The following is an 18,451-nucleotide window of genomic DNA, read 5'->3' as shown; positions in this document are numbered from 1 at the left end:
TATTCCATTACATATATATATCACATCTTTATACATTCAACAGTTGATGGACATTGGGGCTTTTTCCTAATTTGGCCATTGTTGATAGTGCTGCTATAAACATTGGGTAAATGTGTCCCTACAAATCAGCATTCCTGTATCCTTTAGATAAATTCCTAGTAGTGCCATTGCTGGGTTGTAGGGTAATTCTATTTTTAATTTTTTGAGGAACCTCCACACTGTTTTCCAGAGTGGCTGCACCGGTTTGCATTCCCACCAACAGTGCAAGAGGGTTCCCCTTTCTTGACATCCTTACCTTCATCCTTTGTTTCCTGAGTTGTTAATTTTAGCCACTCTGACCAGTGTGAGGTGGTGTTTCAATGTGGTTTTGATTTGTATTTCCCTGACGATGAACAATATTGAGTATCTTCTCATGTGTCTGTTAGCCTTCTGGATGTCTTCTTTGGAAAACTGTCTATTCATGTCTTCTGCCCATTTCTTCACTGGATTATTTGTTTTACAGGTGTTGAGTTTGGTAAGTTCTTTATAGATTTTGATACTAACCTTTATACAATAAGTCATTTGCAAATATCTTCTTACATTCCTTTGGTTGCCTTTTAGTTTTGTGGATTGTTTCCTTTGCTGTGCAGTTTTTTTATCTTGATGAGGTCCCAATAGTTCATTTTTGCTTTTATTTCCCTCGTCTTCAGAGACATGTCAAGTAAGAAGTTGCTGTGGCCGAGGTCAAAGAGGTTGCCGTTTTCTCCTCTAGGATTCTGATGATTTCCTGTCTCACCTTTAGGTCTTTCATCCATTTTGAATTTATTTTTGGGTCCCATGGAGTCTTTGATCTCCTTTTTGTGCCATTCTCTTTACAACAACCAGATTGTGCTAGTGTGGTTTATTCCCTCTCTGCTCATGCAGTGGACTCAACCCCCACCCCAGTGAATCCTTGCTTTGATGGGAGCCACACATGTGACACGAAAGCTCGGTGCCATCCAGGGACAGGTGTAGACTACACCTGCAAGTGTGCCTCCGGGTACCAGGGAGATGGACGGAGTTGTGTGGGTAAGTGGTATGCGCTGTGTTCTTTCACGGGGTCCTCCAGCCCTGTGTTTATAGAAGATAGGTGCGTCTGCTTTTATGATCTCCACTGATCAACGAGACAAGTTTAGCAGCTATTAACCTAAATGCTGTTATTTCAAAACTGAAGCATATTCTGGTTAGGTTTGAGAGGATAGTTTGGACGTGGGTGTTTGGGGATGGGACTGGAGAAAGAAGACAACTGTTGCAGTTCCTGCTTATTTTGAGTTCTTAAGTTTTGTCATTTTAATCCTGTATTAAGTATTTTCTTATATTTACTAAAACATGTGTTTTCAGGTTGTCTTCTGGTTTCAGACATTGTTTTTTTTCCCCTATTATATCCCCACAATCCACAGAAATTTCTTTACACTTCTAAGAGAAAAGTCATTAGTGTGTTTTTCTTTTAAATGTTGAGTGGTTTTTTAAAAAATAAAGTCTAAAGAATTCTTAGAATATTGAAATATTTCTCTCTTGGACTTACACTTGACTGACTGCAGATAAATATTATAATCTGAAACATGCATTCTGGTTGATGCTTAGAAATCTTACCTTTGGACTTCTGTTAAGTCCACAATTTGTCCTGTTGAAGCTTCATAGTAGTGAGGAAACATCGAGTTTTCAGACCTTTCACTTGTGGAACCCTTGATTTAAGCCGTGCTTTTCTGTCGTTATTTCTTCTTAGATGTAAATGAATGTGCAATGGGCTTCCATCATTGTGGCCCCAACTCTGTGTGTACCAACTTGCCGGGCAGCTACAGCTGTGACTGCCGGAGTGGTTATGAGTTTGCAGATGACCACCACACTTGTATATGTGAGTGCTAAGCCATTTCTCTTTTTGGCCAAAATAGTGCTGAACCTTGCTCTTTGATTCATTAATGTTTCCGCTCTAACATACAGAAGCTCTGCCATATGGTTTCTGAAAACACTTTGCGCTGAAATAACCCTATGGCCCAGTTCAGCCCTGGGTTTGTTGCTTTCCTTTCGGTGTTGAGTTACTGAAGGGTGTTCACCCAGTTGGGATTCCTGCGTGTCTTGGTATCTGGCCCAATCATATAACAAGACTGTGAACCTCTAATACCACCGGTTCTGGACAGAAGTAAAATATTTCTCAAATTTAAATGAAACAGATTTATAATTCAAAGATGCTCGCCCCACTGGGCCAGCTATACAACTCCATCTGTAATAAATGTACTCTTTCAAGGGTAAAAAAACAAGAAAAAGAAACCTTTGGACCTAAAAGTGGATCCACAGGAAGTAGGATCCCAAATTCATCCCATTGGTAAAACCAGACGATGATAGAGAAAATACACTTTTTAACCCAGTGGGATGAAAAAGTAGCAGTGATCATAGAAACTGTGTGTTGGGGCGCCTGGGTGGCGCAGTCGGTTAAGCGTCCGACTTCAGCCAGGTCACGGTCTCGCGGTCCGTGAGTTCGAGCCCCGAGTCAGGCTCTGGGCTGATGGCTCGGAGCCTGGAGCCTGTTTCCGATTCTGTGTCTCCCTCTCTCTCTGCCCCTCCCCCGTTCATGCTCTGTCTCTGTCTGTCCCAAAAATAAATAAAAAACGTGGAAAAAAAAAATTAAAAAAAAAAAAAGAAACTGTGTGTGTGTGTGTGTGTAGTTCTGGTGAGTTATAAACTTTATCAAGGACTATTTTAATGACTGATCTTCATGTCTAGAGTTTTAACCACAAACCCAGACCAGCACTTCTCAAACTTTAATACGCATACAAGCCATCCAGGGATCTTGTTGAAAGTCAGATTCTGATTAACTGGCTCTGGGATAGGGCCTGAGAACCTATATGCCTTCTAAGCCCCTAGATGTCCTGATGCTATGGGTGTGTGTATCACACTGGGAGGAGCAGTCTCACCCATTTGCAGGTCTGAACTCTCAGATGTCCTTGCCTTCTTCTCTTTTCAGTGATCGCCCCACCTCCCAACCCCTGTGCGGATGGCAGTCATTCCTGTGCTCCTGCTGACCAGGCCCGGTGCATTTACCATGGGGGCAGCACGTTCAGCTGCACCTGCCTGCCTGGTTACACTGGCAGCGGGCACCAATGTACTGGTGAGTACCTGCGGGTCATCAGCCTCAGTGACTCTGGAAAGTTGCCTTGTATGCAACATCCCCACGTAACCGGAACCTTTCTCAAAAGGACTTCTCCCTTCCTTGACTCACACAGCCTTGGAATTGTCCAAAGAGCAAGAGAAAAGCTGTCCTTTGAGTCAAAAAGCAGAGCGAAGGGTATTTTCCCTTGGGCTAGATTGGTGAGCATATGGTGGGGACGTTCCCGGAGCACTAGGAAGCCACGGCGAGCTTGTAGCCAACCTTCTGTTCCTTAGAGCTGGCGTAGGCTGGAGGAACTTCGGGAAAGCCTACTCACCTGTTGGGAAGTCTCCATCCTTCCATCTATGGTCAGTGACTTAGTCTAGCACTTCCAGTTGTGCCTAACTTTGAGTTGCTTATGATACTGGTTGAAGGGGTATTTTAAGTAATCTCTAAATTGCAATGCAATTCTTTCTCATTTTTTCCCTCTCACCTCTCTCTCTGGAGAGAAGGGGAGGGGGTGGGGAGAGAGAGAACTCTGTCTTAAGAGGATAGTAATGCATACATAAATATCCAAAACTTTTTTTTCCCCCCAGAAATCTAACCACATTTAAGGTGGTTAAGACTTGGTACAGTATTTTATAAAATCACTAAACTGGAATGCAGGACTAACTGTTAAAATTTAACTCGGTTAAATAATAATGTTTGAGGTTGTTACTGAACTAGGTATAATTCTCTGGGTATAAACGTTCATGAAACTGGGATGAGTAGTACTTCAATATAGAGATTATTTAAGAAATCTACATAATCCACAAAAGGTTTTCAAAATATATCCAGTGACATGATGGAATTGAAACTCCATTTCATGCTGTCAGTAATGCGCACAAAGTTAGGGTAAAATGAGACACCGGCAATGAGAGAATGGTGGGAAAAGGGTCTGTGTGGGGATTATAAACCTGGAACACAGGGTTTCCCCCTCCCTTCAGACTGCTGCTTGCATTGGCTGGGCCACTGTTGATGGGCTAGAACAGCCGTGTGACCCCTGGGAGCTTCACAGCAGATGAAACAACATGCCCACCCCGCCTCTTTACCAGATGTTCGCTTCTCCTCCTGCTCCTGATTCCTCTTCCCTTCCCTCTCAGCGGAGAGGCTCCCGGACGAGCCCACTGACGCCGTTCGTTCTGGACAGAACGCGTGTCAGGGCAGCACAGCCGTCCTCTCCTTCCTCGTGCTGGGCCATTTGGTATTGTCTGAACTGGCTCTTTCATGTTTCCACTTCTGTTGTACCGAAGTTCTGCTGTATGCTTTTCCTAAAAACACAGTTTATACTGAAATGACCCAAAGCTGTGGCTCAGTTCAGCCCTGGTTTGTTTTTTTCTCTACTAAAAATATCCCCAGTTTTAGACAGAGCTCAACTGCTTCCCAGTGAGAATGAGGTAGATTTGGAATTCACAGATGCTTCTCCCACTTGACCAGCCCAAGAGTTCCATCTGTAATAGATACACTCTTGACACACAGAGGGTAGCCTCCACAGGTATGGGGGTCAGGATGTGAGGTGCACAAACTCCTCATGGTTCTGTTCTTCATGCGGGAATAATGTTTTGTCCACCCTTGTGGAACTTTACCGTTCAGTTCCATTTAACACATTTAAGAGATGAGACAGCCTGGAGAAGCAAAATCTTGTCAGTAGAATTGCGTATTTAAACATCCGGCCACTCAGGTCAGCAGAGATCGTGCCTTTAAAGTATTTAACTTCTTAGGTCTTTGGTTTAAAGCTAACAAGTTGAAATTAATTGCAGCCTCGGTGTGATGAGTGTTAATCAGAATGTTAATTGAGTTAGTTTTTGCCCTAATCCCGTCTAGAATCATTCTCTCTTCCTTCTTTTAACTTCTATTTGTCCTGTAAAACTTTTATTATCTTTGGGATCATGTTAAAATTGGTTACTTTTCCATGTTGGGAACTTGTGAGTAATGCCATTCATTGTTATTACTGCCCTCTTGCTGATTTCTGCCATTTTTAATTGTCCCTATTCAATCTTTGCTTCTCTGCATTTGGGATTTTCTCTGGAACTCACAAACTTAAAACCCATCAGTTGCTTCCCTTAGTGTATTAGTTATCTATTGCTGCATACCAAATTACTCCCAAAATACAGTAGCTTAAAACAATACACATTTATTATCTATAGGTCAAGGGCCTGGGAATGGCTTAGCTTGGTCCTCTGCTTAAAAAGATCCTCACAAAACTGCAACAAGGGGTCTGGTAGGCTTGGGGTCTCCTCTAAAGGCCTAACTGGGGAAACATCCTCACATGGTTATTGGCAGGATTCAATTCCTTGAGGCCTGAGAGCCTCAGGTCCTTGTTAGCTGTGGCCTGGAGATGACCTTCAGCTTCTTGACACGCAGACCTCCAACAAGGTAGCTTACTTCATCAAAGCCGGTGGCAGAAAGTCTTTTAGCAAATTGGAAGTTATAATCACAAAAATGACATCCCCTCAGTATTGCTTTCGTGTGTTGATTAGATGCAAGTTACTCAAGGGAAGGGGATTACATAAGATTGCAAATGCTAGAAGGTAGGGATCTTTGGGAGTCCTTAGAGGCTGTCTCCCAGAATCCATTACCATGGGTTGCCTTCCAAGCTTTTCAGACTGTGGAGTAGAAGAGAATGAATAGTCCTTTTCCTAAAGACCTATGCCATGCCTAAATCCGACTGGGCTAGTCATGAAGGTGATTTGCAGGATAAGTACATATGTGTGTGTGGGTGTATGCACATGCATGCGCATATTTAAAGACATGCCAAAATGTGCATGTGTACCCGTGGCCATAGAAAATAGCAAAATAGAGAAAAATAGAGATAGAAGCTCTATTTTGTGGAAAGTGCGCATTCTTGAAGCATGCATGTTATTCTTTACTCCATTAAACTAGCAATAAAAGGAGTGTAGGTTTTTCTCTAGCCAGTATGTTAAAAACCAGGTTCCCTGGAGAGGCTGGACTGGGCTTTAGGTTCTCAGTCTAGTCTGAGTCACCAGCAGTTACTACTTTTATCCAAGTAGAGTTCAATCTTTTCCAGCTTCCCTCAATCAACCCCGATTGCAACGGTTTCAGGGTTGATGTCCACCTTGTGTTGGTATGAGCCGGTATTTCTCAGGCATGTTTGTCCTCATAGATCTTGGTAACTTTGCCAGGTGAAGCAGTGTGTCTTGAGTTGGGACCTTTCCAGGAGAAGCGATTGAGTTACGGGTGGGACATCCCTCAGCACCATCACTGCTCAGGAGGGACGTGAGGAGAGGCACTTAGGTTATTCTGTCTCTGGTTTTCTGTTCTAAAAAGAGAGATGTTAAGTAAGGTATGGTAAAGTTGGTGCAGCCACAGGAGAAGAGAACAAGGTTTGCAAGGAAGGAATTTATTATGCTCATGGGTCCCAGAGAGAGGGTCACCACATACCACACAGGGGCACACCCAGCAAGGTGCTTGACCGAATAGGTGGGGAGCTAGAACATGTGGGCCGAAGCCTTTATTGGGGTCTGGAAATTTCACTGGATGGTCTGAAAGCAAAGGGGGTTGGGGGGGATGGGTTAAGGGTAGCTAGAATCTGGTAATCCAGTGGTTGGGTTTGTTTTGAAGGGACCTCGCCTGATTTGGGTATGGGCTCAGAATTATGGCAGTGGAAGCATTGAAACACCAAAGCATGAATTCAAAATGGAGGGTTTTAACAAATGTTCCATACAGGTGTTTTACCAGCTTAACAGAATAGAATGGAGAATTGTGCTGGCATTGAGCCATGTTTCATTACCTGAATGGCAAAGGAGTTCTGTGCCCCAAACATTGTCGTCTTGACCTCAGTGTTCTGACAGCCCCTAAAGACCCCTGACAGGGATTGTTAGGCATAAATGGCAGCTCCCAGCCTGAGCGTAGCAACAAGGAGTTTCTCCCTTCCCTAGGGGCTGAAAGTGTTCCATGCTTTCTGTCCTGACACTTGACATCCTGTGATAGAGGGAAGAGCTCCCCTTCATTACACAAAAGCCCCAGTTCCCCCCACACCCCTCAATGTTAGCACTCCTTGGGAGGAGCCATAGCCTGCTCTGAGCCCAGGCTCTGGAGTGGCTGACTGCACTCATTTTCTGTCATGGTGTGAGGTCTTCCAAGGAGGTATGGGAGCTTTACCTCCTCCAGCTTCTAGGGGACGGGGGCTCCTCACTTGTGATGCTTTCTGTCCCTTCAAGGGCTTTCTCCTGCTGGTCATTTACAACCATTAGTGTCCCTCCCCCTGACTCTAGTATCTGTGGGAAGATGACTGGCTTTCAGTCTGATCACAATTCTTAGGCCGTAGGCTTTAAGAACATAAGGAACCTGGTAGCTCTGGGGAGTCCCCTCTCCCTTAGTTCAAAAACAGTCTCAAGAAACTGATCCATGGGTTCTAGAAATAGGCCCTGTGTCTCAGGAATTCCTGCTTCCTGTCATTGCCTGGGGTTCCTGTTAGCATGAGAAGTCCTTTTAGCATATGTATTATGAATAGCTTCAATTTCCTGCATTTAATTTCCTGCTGGATGTTCAGTTTTACAGCTTTGGTTTTACAGCCGGTTTTATGGCCTCTTCTTGCAGGCCCAAGGAACTGGATGGTCACTGGCTTTGCCCAGCTAGGTGTTGGAGTTGTCCTTGTCAAGAGACTGAGGGCCAGACTCAAAGATAATTAAATATGACAATATAGAACCAATTGATTAGATTGGAGGTAGAGTGATAGAGTTTTTGTTGTGATTAGTCTGGTTTATTTTTGGTTGACTGAGGAGCTAACCAGAAAACCTTGTTTCTAACCTTGTACTTTCCTGCCTTTGTAGGTGGAAAGAAGGTAACTAGGGAGGCCAGTTCATCTGGGCAGAGCCTCTCTGGGTGGCATTAAACTCCGTTCTGTCAAGCATTCAGGATGATTTTGGACTTAGGGGAGCTAATGTATGTTGACGAAACTTCCTTAAGACTGAGGATAAGCAGAATGTGAATTCGCTAATTACGACATAAGAGATTCCTCTCCCGTGAACATGTCTGCTCACCAGCACCTGGGAGGGTGGCTCAGTGAGCGCATGGTCATAGCAAGGCTGGTAGTCATAACCCTAGAAGAGATTTCACCTGGGGCATGGGAGGCCGGCTGAGGGGCCAACTCTGTCCCCAGCTGATCCATGTCAAATTCAGGCTGTGGCTCTTGGGCTTCCTGGGTTCTATGTGTCTCTGCCATGGGCTTATAGCAAATTGATGCAATTCACTTCTGGGACTCACATTCTTCTAGGTTTCACATTGATCATCCCAACCCACCTTTTTTCATCCATTTTTTAAATCGTGTTTTGGGTATTTTCGTGAAAGTGACGGCTTTCTTTTCAGTGGAGCCTTGATCAGACTTACACTCTTTATCCTCCTTTTACTCTGGAAGACTTCCTATCTCTGCAGAGAGCTTATCTCAACCACTAGCCGTTGGTTTTAATAGTTTGGCTCTCATAGGTTTTTTTGGGGGAAAGGGGACTGTCTTGCTATTGTCTGCATATGCTGATTGCAGTAAATAAAAGGACTATAAGCTGGCATGTAAGGTTCTAGGATGTTGTAACTTAAAAAAAATTTTTTTAAGTTTATTTATTTTGAGAGAGAGAGCACGGGAGGGGAAGAGAGAGGGAGGGAGAGAGAATCCCAAGCAGGCTCCACACCAGCAGCATGGAGCCTGATGTGGGGCTCAGACTCAGGAACCGCAAGATCATGACCTGAGCTGAAGTCAAGAGTTGGACGCTGAACCGACTGAGCTACCCAGACACCCCTAGGATGTTGCAGTTTTGAGAAATATGAAATTTAATCCTTACAGTACCATGTGGAGAGTGGGAGGGCCTGAATTGTTTGTACTGATAAACCTGACAAATTTAGATGTTCTTTTTAAATTTTTTTTTAAATGTTTATTTATTGTTGAGAGACAGAGGCAGAGCGTGAGCAGGGGAGGGGCAGAGAGAGAGGGAGACACAGAATCTGAAGCAGGTTCCAGGCTCTGAGCTGGCAGCACAGAGCCCGACACGGGGCTCGAACTCACAACCTGCGATATTGTGACCTGAGCCGAAGTCAGACACTTAACTGACTGAGCCACCTAGGCACCCTTAGATGTTCTTTTGACTGTGTTGTTCCAAACTTCTGATAATATTTTTCTGATGCTTTTCTATTTCTTCTAAAGGTAGAAAGTAGAGAAAATTTCTGATTCCTTGGGCATTGTAGATGGTAGGACTCTGATTCCGGGAGACTGGGTGTGCTTCCAAACTTAATTGAAAAAGCATTTGGAGCCTCACCGGGCTTCTCTGCATCTGTAGATTGGTGTTATAGGGACATGGTGCCAACAGGGCAAGACCGAAACCATTGTTACATGTATTTACTGCTGTGGTACTGAAAGGAAGTGAGTGATTTACAGCCCAAAGGCTAGTTCAAAGGTAATAACTTCCTGGAATTCACTGTGGATGAAAGATACTCTAGAAATACACTGCAGGATATTTTTTTTTTCTGGAAGTGACCACACATTTGATTTCTACACTGTACATTCTCAGTCTAATGGGTTTGCTCACGTGTCCCTCGACTTTGTATGTTTAGCCCGCCTTTAGCTGTCAGCATATTTCTGCTCATGCCCAGAGGTCTTCTAAGGTTGACCCCTTGGCATTGACCCACATGTACTAGGGCCGCGTAGTAGCCCCAGTTGGGTGCATTGAAGTCATGCTGTTCCTCCCTGCCCCGCCCCCCCCATCCCTGTTCTGCCTCTGCAGATGTTGACGAATGCTCGGAAAACAGATGTCACCCCTCGGCTACCTGCTACAATACCCCTGGCTCGTTCTCCTGCCGATGCCTCCCTGGATATCATGGGGATGGATTTCAGTGTGCACCTGGTAAGGTCTGGAGGGCTGGCTGAGGCACAGAAAACTCCTGGTTCCTTCAGTGTATTTTTTCTACAGCCTTTAGCCTGTTCTTATCGGGGACCAAGGCTTTTCTAGGCTCTGGATTTTCTTCCTGTTCCCTCCTTCTAGTTTACTTAGAAGTCCCTGGTTATTAGTAATCTGGGAGGCCAGGAGTGTGACCCCACCCATTGTCCTAGCTAGTGGCAGCTGTGTTCAACTCCCGTCGTGATCTGCTTTGCCTCGGTAAGTGTCATTTAGATGAAGGACTGGGATAAGCTTACTAAATAGGAGCCATATGCACCTAGTCAGCTGGTAGTAAGCCCCCGTGGTGACACTCTAGGAGGTCTTGGCCAGCACTGTGTGACCTAGTGATTGCCATTGACCTGGAGCTTCTCAGACTTAGACTCTGGACTTGAGAGGATGAACAGAGGTTTACTTGTTTTCTCCCAAGTCTCTTGGGATGTTTGGACACAAGCTATGGGTTCTTCATTTTACCCTTAGGGCTGAGGGAGGGGCGATTTTACAGTAAGTACGGTCAGCTCAGGACTTAGCAGGGTGAACTGTGAGAATTAGGGAGACATTAGGTAGATAGTGGCAGAGCTAAAATAAGAATCCAGGAGTTCACAATCTCAGTGCCTGGCTATTTTTTTTTTCCCATGTTATGCTGTCTCCCAAGTTTAGGGAGGGAAAAAGAAACAAAGAACGTCACCTCAGACGAGAGACTTTGAAGTTAGCTGGTAAAAGTGGATGGGTTGCAATGTCTTTTATTCCTTCTTTGTACGTCTCCTCCTCCCTGGTCTCCGAAGACCCCACATCAGGACTGAAACCCTGTGAACGCCAGCAGCGCAGTGCCCACGCTCAGCACGCCTATCCTGGCTCCCGGCTGCACATCCCCCAGTGCGATGAGCAGGGCCACTTCCTGCCACTGCAGTGTCACGGGAGCACTGGCTTCTGCTGGTGCGTGGACCCCGATGGTCACGAAGTCCCCGGCACCCGGACTCCACCTGGCTCCACACCACCTCACTGCGGACCAGCAGGTGAGCCAGGCAGGAAGGAGCTTGTACTGACCTAGGCCCGGGGCTTGAGAAGCTGAATGGCACAGCCTGTGGGGCAGATTATAACTCCTGCCCAGACCGTGCAGACTCAGGGCCGACTTCTGTCCTTTCATAGCCTCCTTCCTCCTAGGACCACTCAGATGATCTGTGCCCACCTGTGCACACATTCAGATGACAGGGACATAGACTGACATCACTGTTACACGTTGGACTCCAGCCTTAGACTTGCCCGGTACAAGACGGGACGTTGAGATGAATGGTGTAGGTCAGGCTGAGGCCACTGCCCGAGACCTGTTATGGCAGCTTAGGGAGACCTTGGAGCTAACGGATCTTGCCAGACCAGCCTTTTGTCCAAAGAGAACTGCCTGCACATGTTCCTTTATATCGCTACACTCTGCCTTCTGAATTTCAGGAAGCAGTATGAAGGCCAGTTTAGTATTAATAGGAAAAATAAGCAGACACCTGTGGGTGCATCCCGCTAGTTTGCCCTAAGCTAATGACCCCCGCTGTCTCTAGGCAGGCCCAGCATAGGCCTCTAGGCACCCCCTTGCCCCAGCCACTGTCCGAAGAGATGCAGGGACCTGTTGTGTTAGCCTGTGCGGTCTGAGATGCTAATGGTGAGCGTGTCTGTAACCATCTGAGGGCTCTCCGTGCTCCCCGGGGGGGTGGGGCCTGGCTATCAAGTGCTCACATGTCCTGCCAGCTGCAGGTTGCCAAGGCAGATTGTATTCCTTGCTGAGTTGTTAAGAGTGGAAAGCACGTTTTTAAAACTACAGAAGAACTTTATTATGAAAAATGTAGGATTGATCTGATTCCATTTTAGCCAAAAATTCCTATAGCCATGAGCTTGCTATTTTTACTACTGGAAAAGATAAATCTTGGCTTTTAACGTGACAGTAAGAAGAGCTGGTGAATTACCACCAGTTTTGATCCTGTCAACAATAGTGCAATGGCCAGGACATGAGTAGTTCTAAGATTCACACAGGTAAAAATTGGTAGTGTTTGATCTAGATGTATACCTTTGTTTCCACAGTGACATTCCTAGTTCCTCTTGTCCCTATTTTTAGGAAAAGATTTGACAGGTCCAAGGGGGAAAAAAAGAAAAGAAAAATCCTGTTTCACTCCTTTAAAATCTTAAAAAAGTCTTGGTTCTAACTCCATCTGGGATTTAAAGAAATCAGATGGTTGGGGCCTGCCTTAGGGAATGGTTCAGAGTTCTATTTACTAAGACAAGCGTTTAGTTTTAAGGACCGTGATTCAGAAGGGAGCCAAGAGAATGAGAAGTTAATGACTGAAGAGAGGGACACATTGTCTTGTGCAGACTCTCCCCCCAGTGGCCCAGGCTCCTCTCTTGGCACTGGTTTGGCCTTGGCTGCCTTTTCTGACTAGTCCCATCTGCATAATGGGGTTGGCTTGAAGGGAGAGAAAAAAGTCTGTGTCCAAGATTTCAAACTATTTAAAACCCTGCCAACCGAAACCAGAAATCAATCTGTGGTTGGATTAAGAAGTAGCTTCAAATAGTAAGGAATGAGAGGGATGCACACGTATCAGTGATGTGCCCACTTCCCAGAAGCTGAGTGAGCCGTGTGTCTCCATTCCAGACAAAGAGCCGTGCCTCATCGGGTGGTCCCCTGAGCTAAGAACACACCCTCTGAGTTTGCGGGGTGGACCTGGAGCCGTGTTGGGAACTTCTGTGGGGCATCCCACCTTGAGGTGGCTCGTTAGTGTTTGAAGAAGTGACCTTTCCCTGTCCAGATTCTTTGAGACACATTTGGGTGAGGAACTCTCCTTCTCCATTGGGTCTTAAAAAGAACTCTGCTTCCCAAGGGTTATGAACTATAGAGGCCACCTGAAGGGCATCCATTGCCACCAGACCTGGTGAGTCTTGGAGTTGAGCTAGTTGGGTTTGAGCTCTGAGGATTTTGTTAACCATCCCCCCTCTTGTCTGGAGGAATCGTAGGTACAGGAACCAAATTGTAATGTTTCCAACTTTGTTCTTGGAGGCCAGTGGAGGTTTTGACCAAAGGAGTGACATGAAATGACTGTGTTTGAAGTATTTTTTTGCTTTTTTAAAAAATGTTTATTTTTGAGACGGAGTGAGGGAGAGAGAGAGAACACGAGTGGAGGAGGGGCGGAGAGAGAGGGAGACACAGAGAGAGGGAGAAGCAGGCTCCAGGCTCGGAGCTGTCAGCACAGAGCCCAATGCGGGGCTCGAACTCACAAGCCATGAGATCATGACCTGAGCCAAAGTCAGAAGCGCAACTGACTCAGCCATCCAGGTGCCCCAGAAATGACGTCTTAAAGGGACTCTTCTGGCTGCTGGCTGTTTACATTGGGGGGCGGGAAAGAGGGTGGAAGCCAGGGACCAAGTGAGAAAGTTTTTGTAATATCCTAGCAGGAGACCATGAGGCTCTGACCAGGGTGATAGGGGTGGATATAGTGCGAGGTGAAGATTTTCTGAATGTATTTTGAAGGCACAGCTGACCTTTTTCCTGACCTACCAGATGTGGAGAGCAAGAGACAGAAAGGAGTCTGGGATGATTGGGCCCACACAATGGAAAATGGAGGTGCTATTTACTGATAGGAAAAAGTCTAGGGGACAGCAGCGCTGACGGTGGAAAGCAGGGTCCCCGTTTTTGTTCTGAGATTAATGGCATACACCCAGGTGGTGGTATCATGTAGGTACTTGGCTGTGTGATTCCACAGACCACAGGCTTCGAGTTACAGGAATTAAAGCAGCAGCAGCTTCTAACGAGCTCCTTTAGATACTCCTCTGATAGATGGGGGTACAAGTTACTTCCAAAGCCCGCAGCAGACTCCCTGCAGACCCACGTTTGGGACACAGCGACAGCCCTGTGGAAGCAAGCAGGGAGAAAACTGCAGCTAGAGAAGCTACTCTGCAAGAGCTCACAGGAGTGTAAGCCGGGTGGTGAGCCAGGAGGGTTGAGCAGAGGGGAGGATGCTGGACAAGGGCGGGGCAGAGCTATGGGCAGGAAGCAGGAGCCCGGGAGAAAGGTTCAGCTTTGAGCCAAAGGGCTTCCAGAAACTGGAGCGTCTAACAGTCAGTATGGAGCTGTTGGCCACCACGTCCTCCATGCGCACCCCTACTAATTACAGTGAGTCTCACTCCATATAGTTTTCCAGTGAGCAGAGCTGAGGGCCACGTAAGTAGGGTAGGAATAGGAGGCAGGAATAGTTTGGCAGTAGGGCAAAGTAAGGCAGGCAGTAGGTCAGGACTAGTTTGTAAGACGCATGGCCAGTGTCAAGATTGTCCTCTCAGGTGCAGGCCTGGAACTTGAACCAAGCGGGAAAGAATAAATACTGCCTTTAAGTATCATGTAGGCCCGAGTCCCTGAGGAGGGTCCCCACCAAAGGGCTCTGTTAGCAGAGGTCCTGGGCCCCAGCAGAGGTGTCCCCATGGGCCGGGCCCGAGTGTGCCCTGCACCCCTGATCTTAACCTCCTCTTGCTCTCTGCTGACGTGGCTGGCCTTCGTGACAAATCCTCCTGGCCCAGGAGCTTTCCTCCGTTCTCCGGATGCCTGTGGAGAGCTTCTTAGAGCACTTGACTGGTCCAACGTCCAGGGGCTTGGCTGAGGCCTTGTTGGCGGATACTAGGAGGAGGGAGGCCAGGTGTGGGGATCTTCAGCCACATGCTGCATTCTGTCCTTGGCTCACGATCAAAGGCTTTTTGTCCCCATCTGCTCAGAGCCCACCCGGAGGCCCCGGACTGTCTGCGAGCGCTGGAGGGAAAACCTGCTGGAGCACTACGGTGGCACGCCCAGGGACGATCAGTATGTGCCTCAGTGCGATGACCTGGGCCACTTCATCCCCCTGCAGTGCCACGGGAAGAGTGACTTCTGCTGGTGCGTGGACAAAGATGGCAGAGAAGTGCAGGGCACCCGCTCCCAGCCAGGCACCACCCCTGCATGTAAGCACCCGGGGGTCAGCCCTCATCCCCCTCATCCACTCTGAGGGCTTTTTGTATGGAAACTGCCAGCTGTGAGTGAAGCGGGGGGAAAGGGGGGACCCATAGGTCCAGTGAAAGAAGTCGCTAAGATGCCGTGTTGATTTATCAGCTGGTCTGTGATCCAAATCCCTATTTGGATTTAACGTTTGGTTTTGTCATTAGCAGTTTCTGTAATTAGAACATCTGGAACTCAGTTCAACAAGCAGTTCCTCCTCCCCAGCTCAGGATGAGAGGGGACACGTGTCACCCTGGGGGCCCAAAGAAAAGTGGACACAATACTGTTTTTTTGCCCTTAAAAAGAAAAAAACCGTTTTTGCTTTGTTCTGAGGGAAGTGTTTTGTTGTCTTCCTCCCTAGTAATTGGCAGTGTTTTACATAATCCTTGGGGGGGGGGAACCCTAGAAATTAGAATTTCTTTTAAGGAACATCTGGAATACATCTGTCTAGGGTGAAAACCTTTTGATGTTTTTGGAGGTTCTGGTATGTGGAAAGTAACTTCTTCCCCTGTCCCCACCCACCTTTGTGTTCTTTCCTCTCCGTTCTTCATACCCTCCTGCTCCTTCCCACGGCAGGTATACCCACCGTTGTGCCACCCACAGCCCGGCCCCTGCCCCGGCCTGATGTGACCCCTCCACCTGTGGGCACTTTCCTGCTCTACGCCCAGGGCCAGCAGATCGGTCACTTGCCACTCAATGGTACCAGGCTCCAGAAGGACATGGCCAAGACCCTGCTGTCACTGCATGTAAAGTGGATTTCTCCCTTGGGGGTGGGACTGTACGGGGCGTTCAGATCTGGGCCAGGGCCTGAGGTAGAGGGAGGTCCTGGAGGATTTCTGGGCTGCGGTCCAACTCCATGAGTCTGACGCTGCTGCCACAGGAAGTGAGGGCACTGTCTGCTGGGAGTCCTGACTGACTGACCAAGGCTTTCTCCAGTGGCTCATGGGGTTTCAGAGAAGTGGAAAGGGAAGTTCAGAGTTACCAGGATATGGAGGCAGTATGGTGAGCCAAGGGAGAATGGAAAGAAACTCAGCCCGAGTCCCCAGGGTTCTCTCCATGCCAGACATCTCCACAGAGGGTCCAGGACTAGCTAAAGGGTGTGGTTTCTGTGGAAAGAAGTTAATGACTGCCTCGTTGTTGTAGCCCCCTCCCCTCCATTTTGGTTCTGTTGATCGGTCTCCTATCTTCTCTAACTCCTTCACAGATGAAGATTTGGGTGGAGTGGGACGCTGGGAAAGGAGTGGACAAGCTTTCCATAGGAGATGCTTGTTGCTTTCTGAGCCAGCAGCCTCCCTCCATTTTGGAGGACAGCTTTCTTCTCTAAAATGGAGAAAAGAGAAGGGAGTTCGCCAGAAAGGCACTGATGGTTATTAAGGAAAGCCGTCTGATTCCATTTCTAAACTTCATGCAGCAGGTACTTTCTCATCTGATAGAAGAGTATAATGTCCGTGCTTCCCTTTACTTATGTTATCAAGCTAATTCTGTAACTTTTGGGATTCCAAAAAAAGCTTAGAAGCAGGTAGTATTCAGAGAAAGAAGTTTGTTTTTTAAGATTTAGGTTTTGGAGTTTTAGGTGTGTTGGCAACCACTAGCATACTATTCTGTAAGCTTCTCTAAGAGAAACTAAGAAATCGTCAACACCTCAGTCTAACTATCGTAGCCAAGGCTGATGGTTTTACTGCATTTCTGCGCTTGCCTCTCATTCGGGCAAGGTGGTGGTGGTAGAACTAAGAGAATGGCACATGGGTTATGAGCATGTCTTGAGGAAATTTACTTAAACTGAGCCTCCTTCTTCGAAGAAACCCTAAAGTCAGTATATGGGTTAATGGATCCCATGATTCCCTAGGTCACTGGAAGCACATGGATGTCACTCCTGCCTGAGACAGATGACTCACTTTTCAAGTAAAACTGTTCTTGACCTTCAGATCCCTCTAAATCAACTGCCCATTTTTTCCACAGGAGTCAAATTCTGCTTTGTACAGTATTTTTTATATTGACTTCTCTCCCGGAGGCATGTCAAGCCGGCCCCAGGAGGCTTTGTTAGGCAAGCAGGGAGCTGGTATGACCTCAGGGACAGCCAGATGGCCCCTAGATGTTGGCTTTGCACATCTGTTGGGTTTCTCAGACCAGGAGTCTGGGTTGGAAACTGAATGAAGCAAGTACTATGCAGAGTTTTGTAAAGAAATACCACAGACTCAGCATTTAAAAAAGACTTCTTTATTTAGCAATAGGGAAGGGAAGACCTCCCTAACCAGCGGTTTGGTGACCACCAGTCTCCAGTTCCTTAACCCATCCTTCTGGAGACTTTCTTCTACATACTGATTACAACCAAATCATTTGCTTTGTATAAGAAGCAGAGATAGGGATAAGGGATTAAACCTCAGGGGAAAGATCTCATGATAGTTATAGGAAAAGGGAGAGTAAATTTTGTTGTTGTATGTTGGTGAATTAAAAATTTTTTTTTAATGTTTATTTTTGTGAGAGAGAGCACAGGTGTGCATGCGTGCACAAGCAGGGGAGGGGCAGAGAGAGAGCGAGACACAGAATCTGAAGCAGGACCCAGGCTCGGAGCTGTCAGCACACAGCCGACGTGGGGCTCGAACCCACAAACCGTGAGATCATGACCTAAGCCGAAGTCAGACGCTCAACTGACTGAGCCACCCAGGCACTCCTATGTTGGTGAATTTTAGAAAGGCTGTTTCAGAAGTGCTGATACCATTCGGAAGGAGTACGTTTTCACCCAGTACAGTATTAAGGACTTACTTTGCTGAGACTAATGTTTGTTCTCTAATCACTCAAGGGGCTGATTTCATGAAATCATTTTATTACTGCTGACAGTAATTGTGCTTATTGAGCACTTGCTGTATACTAATGACCGATGAGGATACTTTACAAGAACTTTTGGTAGAATTTTTATAGCAGCACTATAAAGTAGGTACTAGTATCTTCATTTTGCAAATGAAGAAACCCAGGCATAGAGAGGTTAAATACCAAAGTCATAGCTAGTCAGTGGCCAAACCTGGCTGGGACCCCAGAAGTCAGCCTCTAAGCCACCTGTGTAATCCTGCTGCATAGCTGCCCTTAGGACTACTGTGGGTCGTTCACTACAGCCATGTGTGCAGCAGCTGAGCACAAGCTCTGGGGAAATGCATGGAGTCCTAACTCTTCCAATTTCATGTTTTGGTCCACAAAGGGCTCCATAGTCGTGGGAATTGACTATGACTGCCGTGAGAGGATGGTGTACTGGACAGATGTTGCTGGCCGGGCAATCAGCCGTGCCAGTCTGGAGCCAGGAGCAGAGCCTGAGACGATCATCAGCTCAGGTCAGCAGCTTCATCTGGAAGATGTTTTGTATTTCATTTGAGTCTCCTACGTTCACCAGGGGAGGTTAAGCGCCATTCAAGCCACTTCATCAAGCGCTGCAATACCAGC

The 18,451-nt window shown here is 46.8% G+C and overlaps 1 protein-coding gene across 2 annotated transcripts in view; it reads left to right on the top strand.

The window, feature by feature from the left end:
* NID2 (nidogen 2) overlaps positions 1 to 18,451 on the top strand; it is a 68,590-nt gene that overhangs the window by 43,548 nt on the left and 6,591 nt on the right. For both annotated transcript variants that reach the window (XR_006218851.1, XM_007097607.2), the window contains exons 9-16: positions 904 to 1,047; positions 1,745 to 1,873; positions 2,981 to 3,124; positions 9,874 to 9,993; positions 10,809 to 11,039; positions 14,764 to 14,985; positions 15,596 to 15,765; positions 18,213 to 18,342. Coding sequence is in view for 1 of the 2 variants with exons in the window: in XM_007097607.2 (XP_007097669.2) it covers positions 904 to 1,047; positions 1,745 to 1,873; positions 2,981 to 3,124; positions 9,874 to 9,993; positions 10,809 to 11,039; positions 14,764 to 14,985; positions 15,596 to 15,765; positions 18,213 to 18,342 (1,290 nt within the window). In the remaining variant the exon portion in view is untranslated. The remainder of the gene's footprint in view (positions 1 to 903; positions 1,048 to 1,744; positions 1,874 to 2,980; positions 3,125 to 9,873; positions 9,994 to 10,808; positions 11,040 to 14,763; positions 14,986 to 15,595; positions 15,766 to 18,212; positions 18,343 to 18,451) is intronic.

The sequence above is a fragment of the Panthera tigris genome, chromosome B3 (assembly GCF_018350195.1).
Source record: "Panthera tigris isolate Pti1 chromosome B3, P.tigris_Pti1_mat1.1, whole genome shotgun sequence".
Lineage (NCBI taxonomy): Eukaryota > Metazoa > Chordata > Mammalia > Carnivora > Felidae > Panthera > Panthera tigris.
This window is presented reverse-complemented; position numbering and strand designations above follow the sequence as displayed.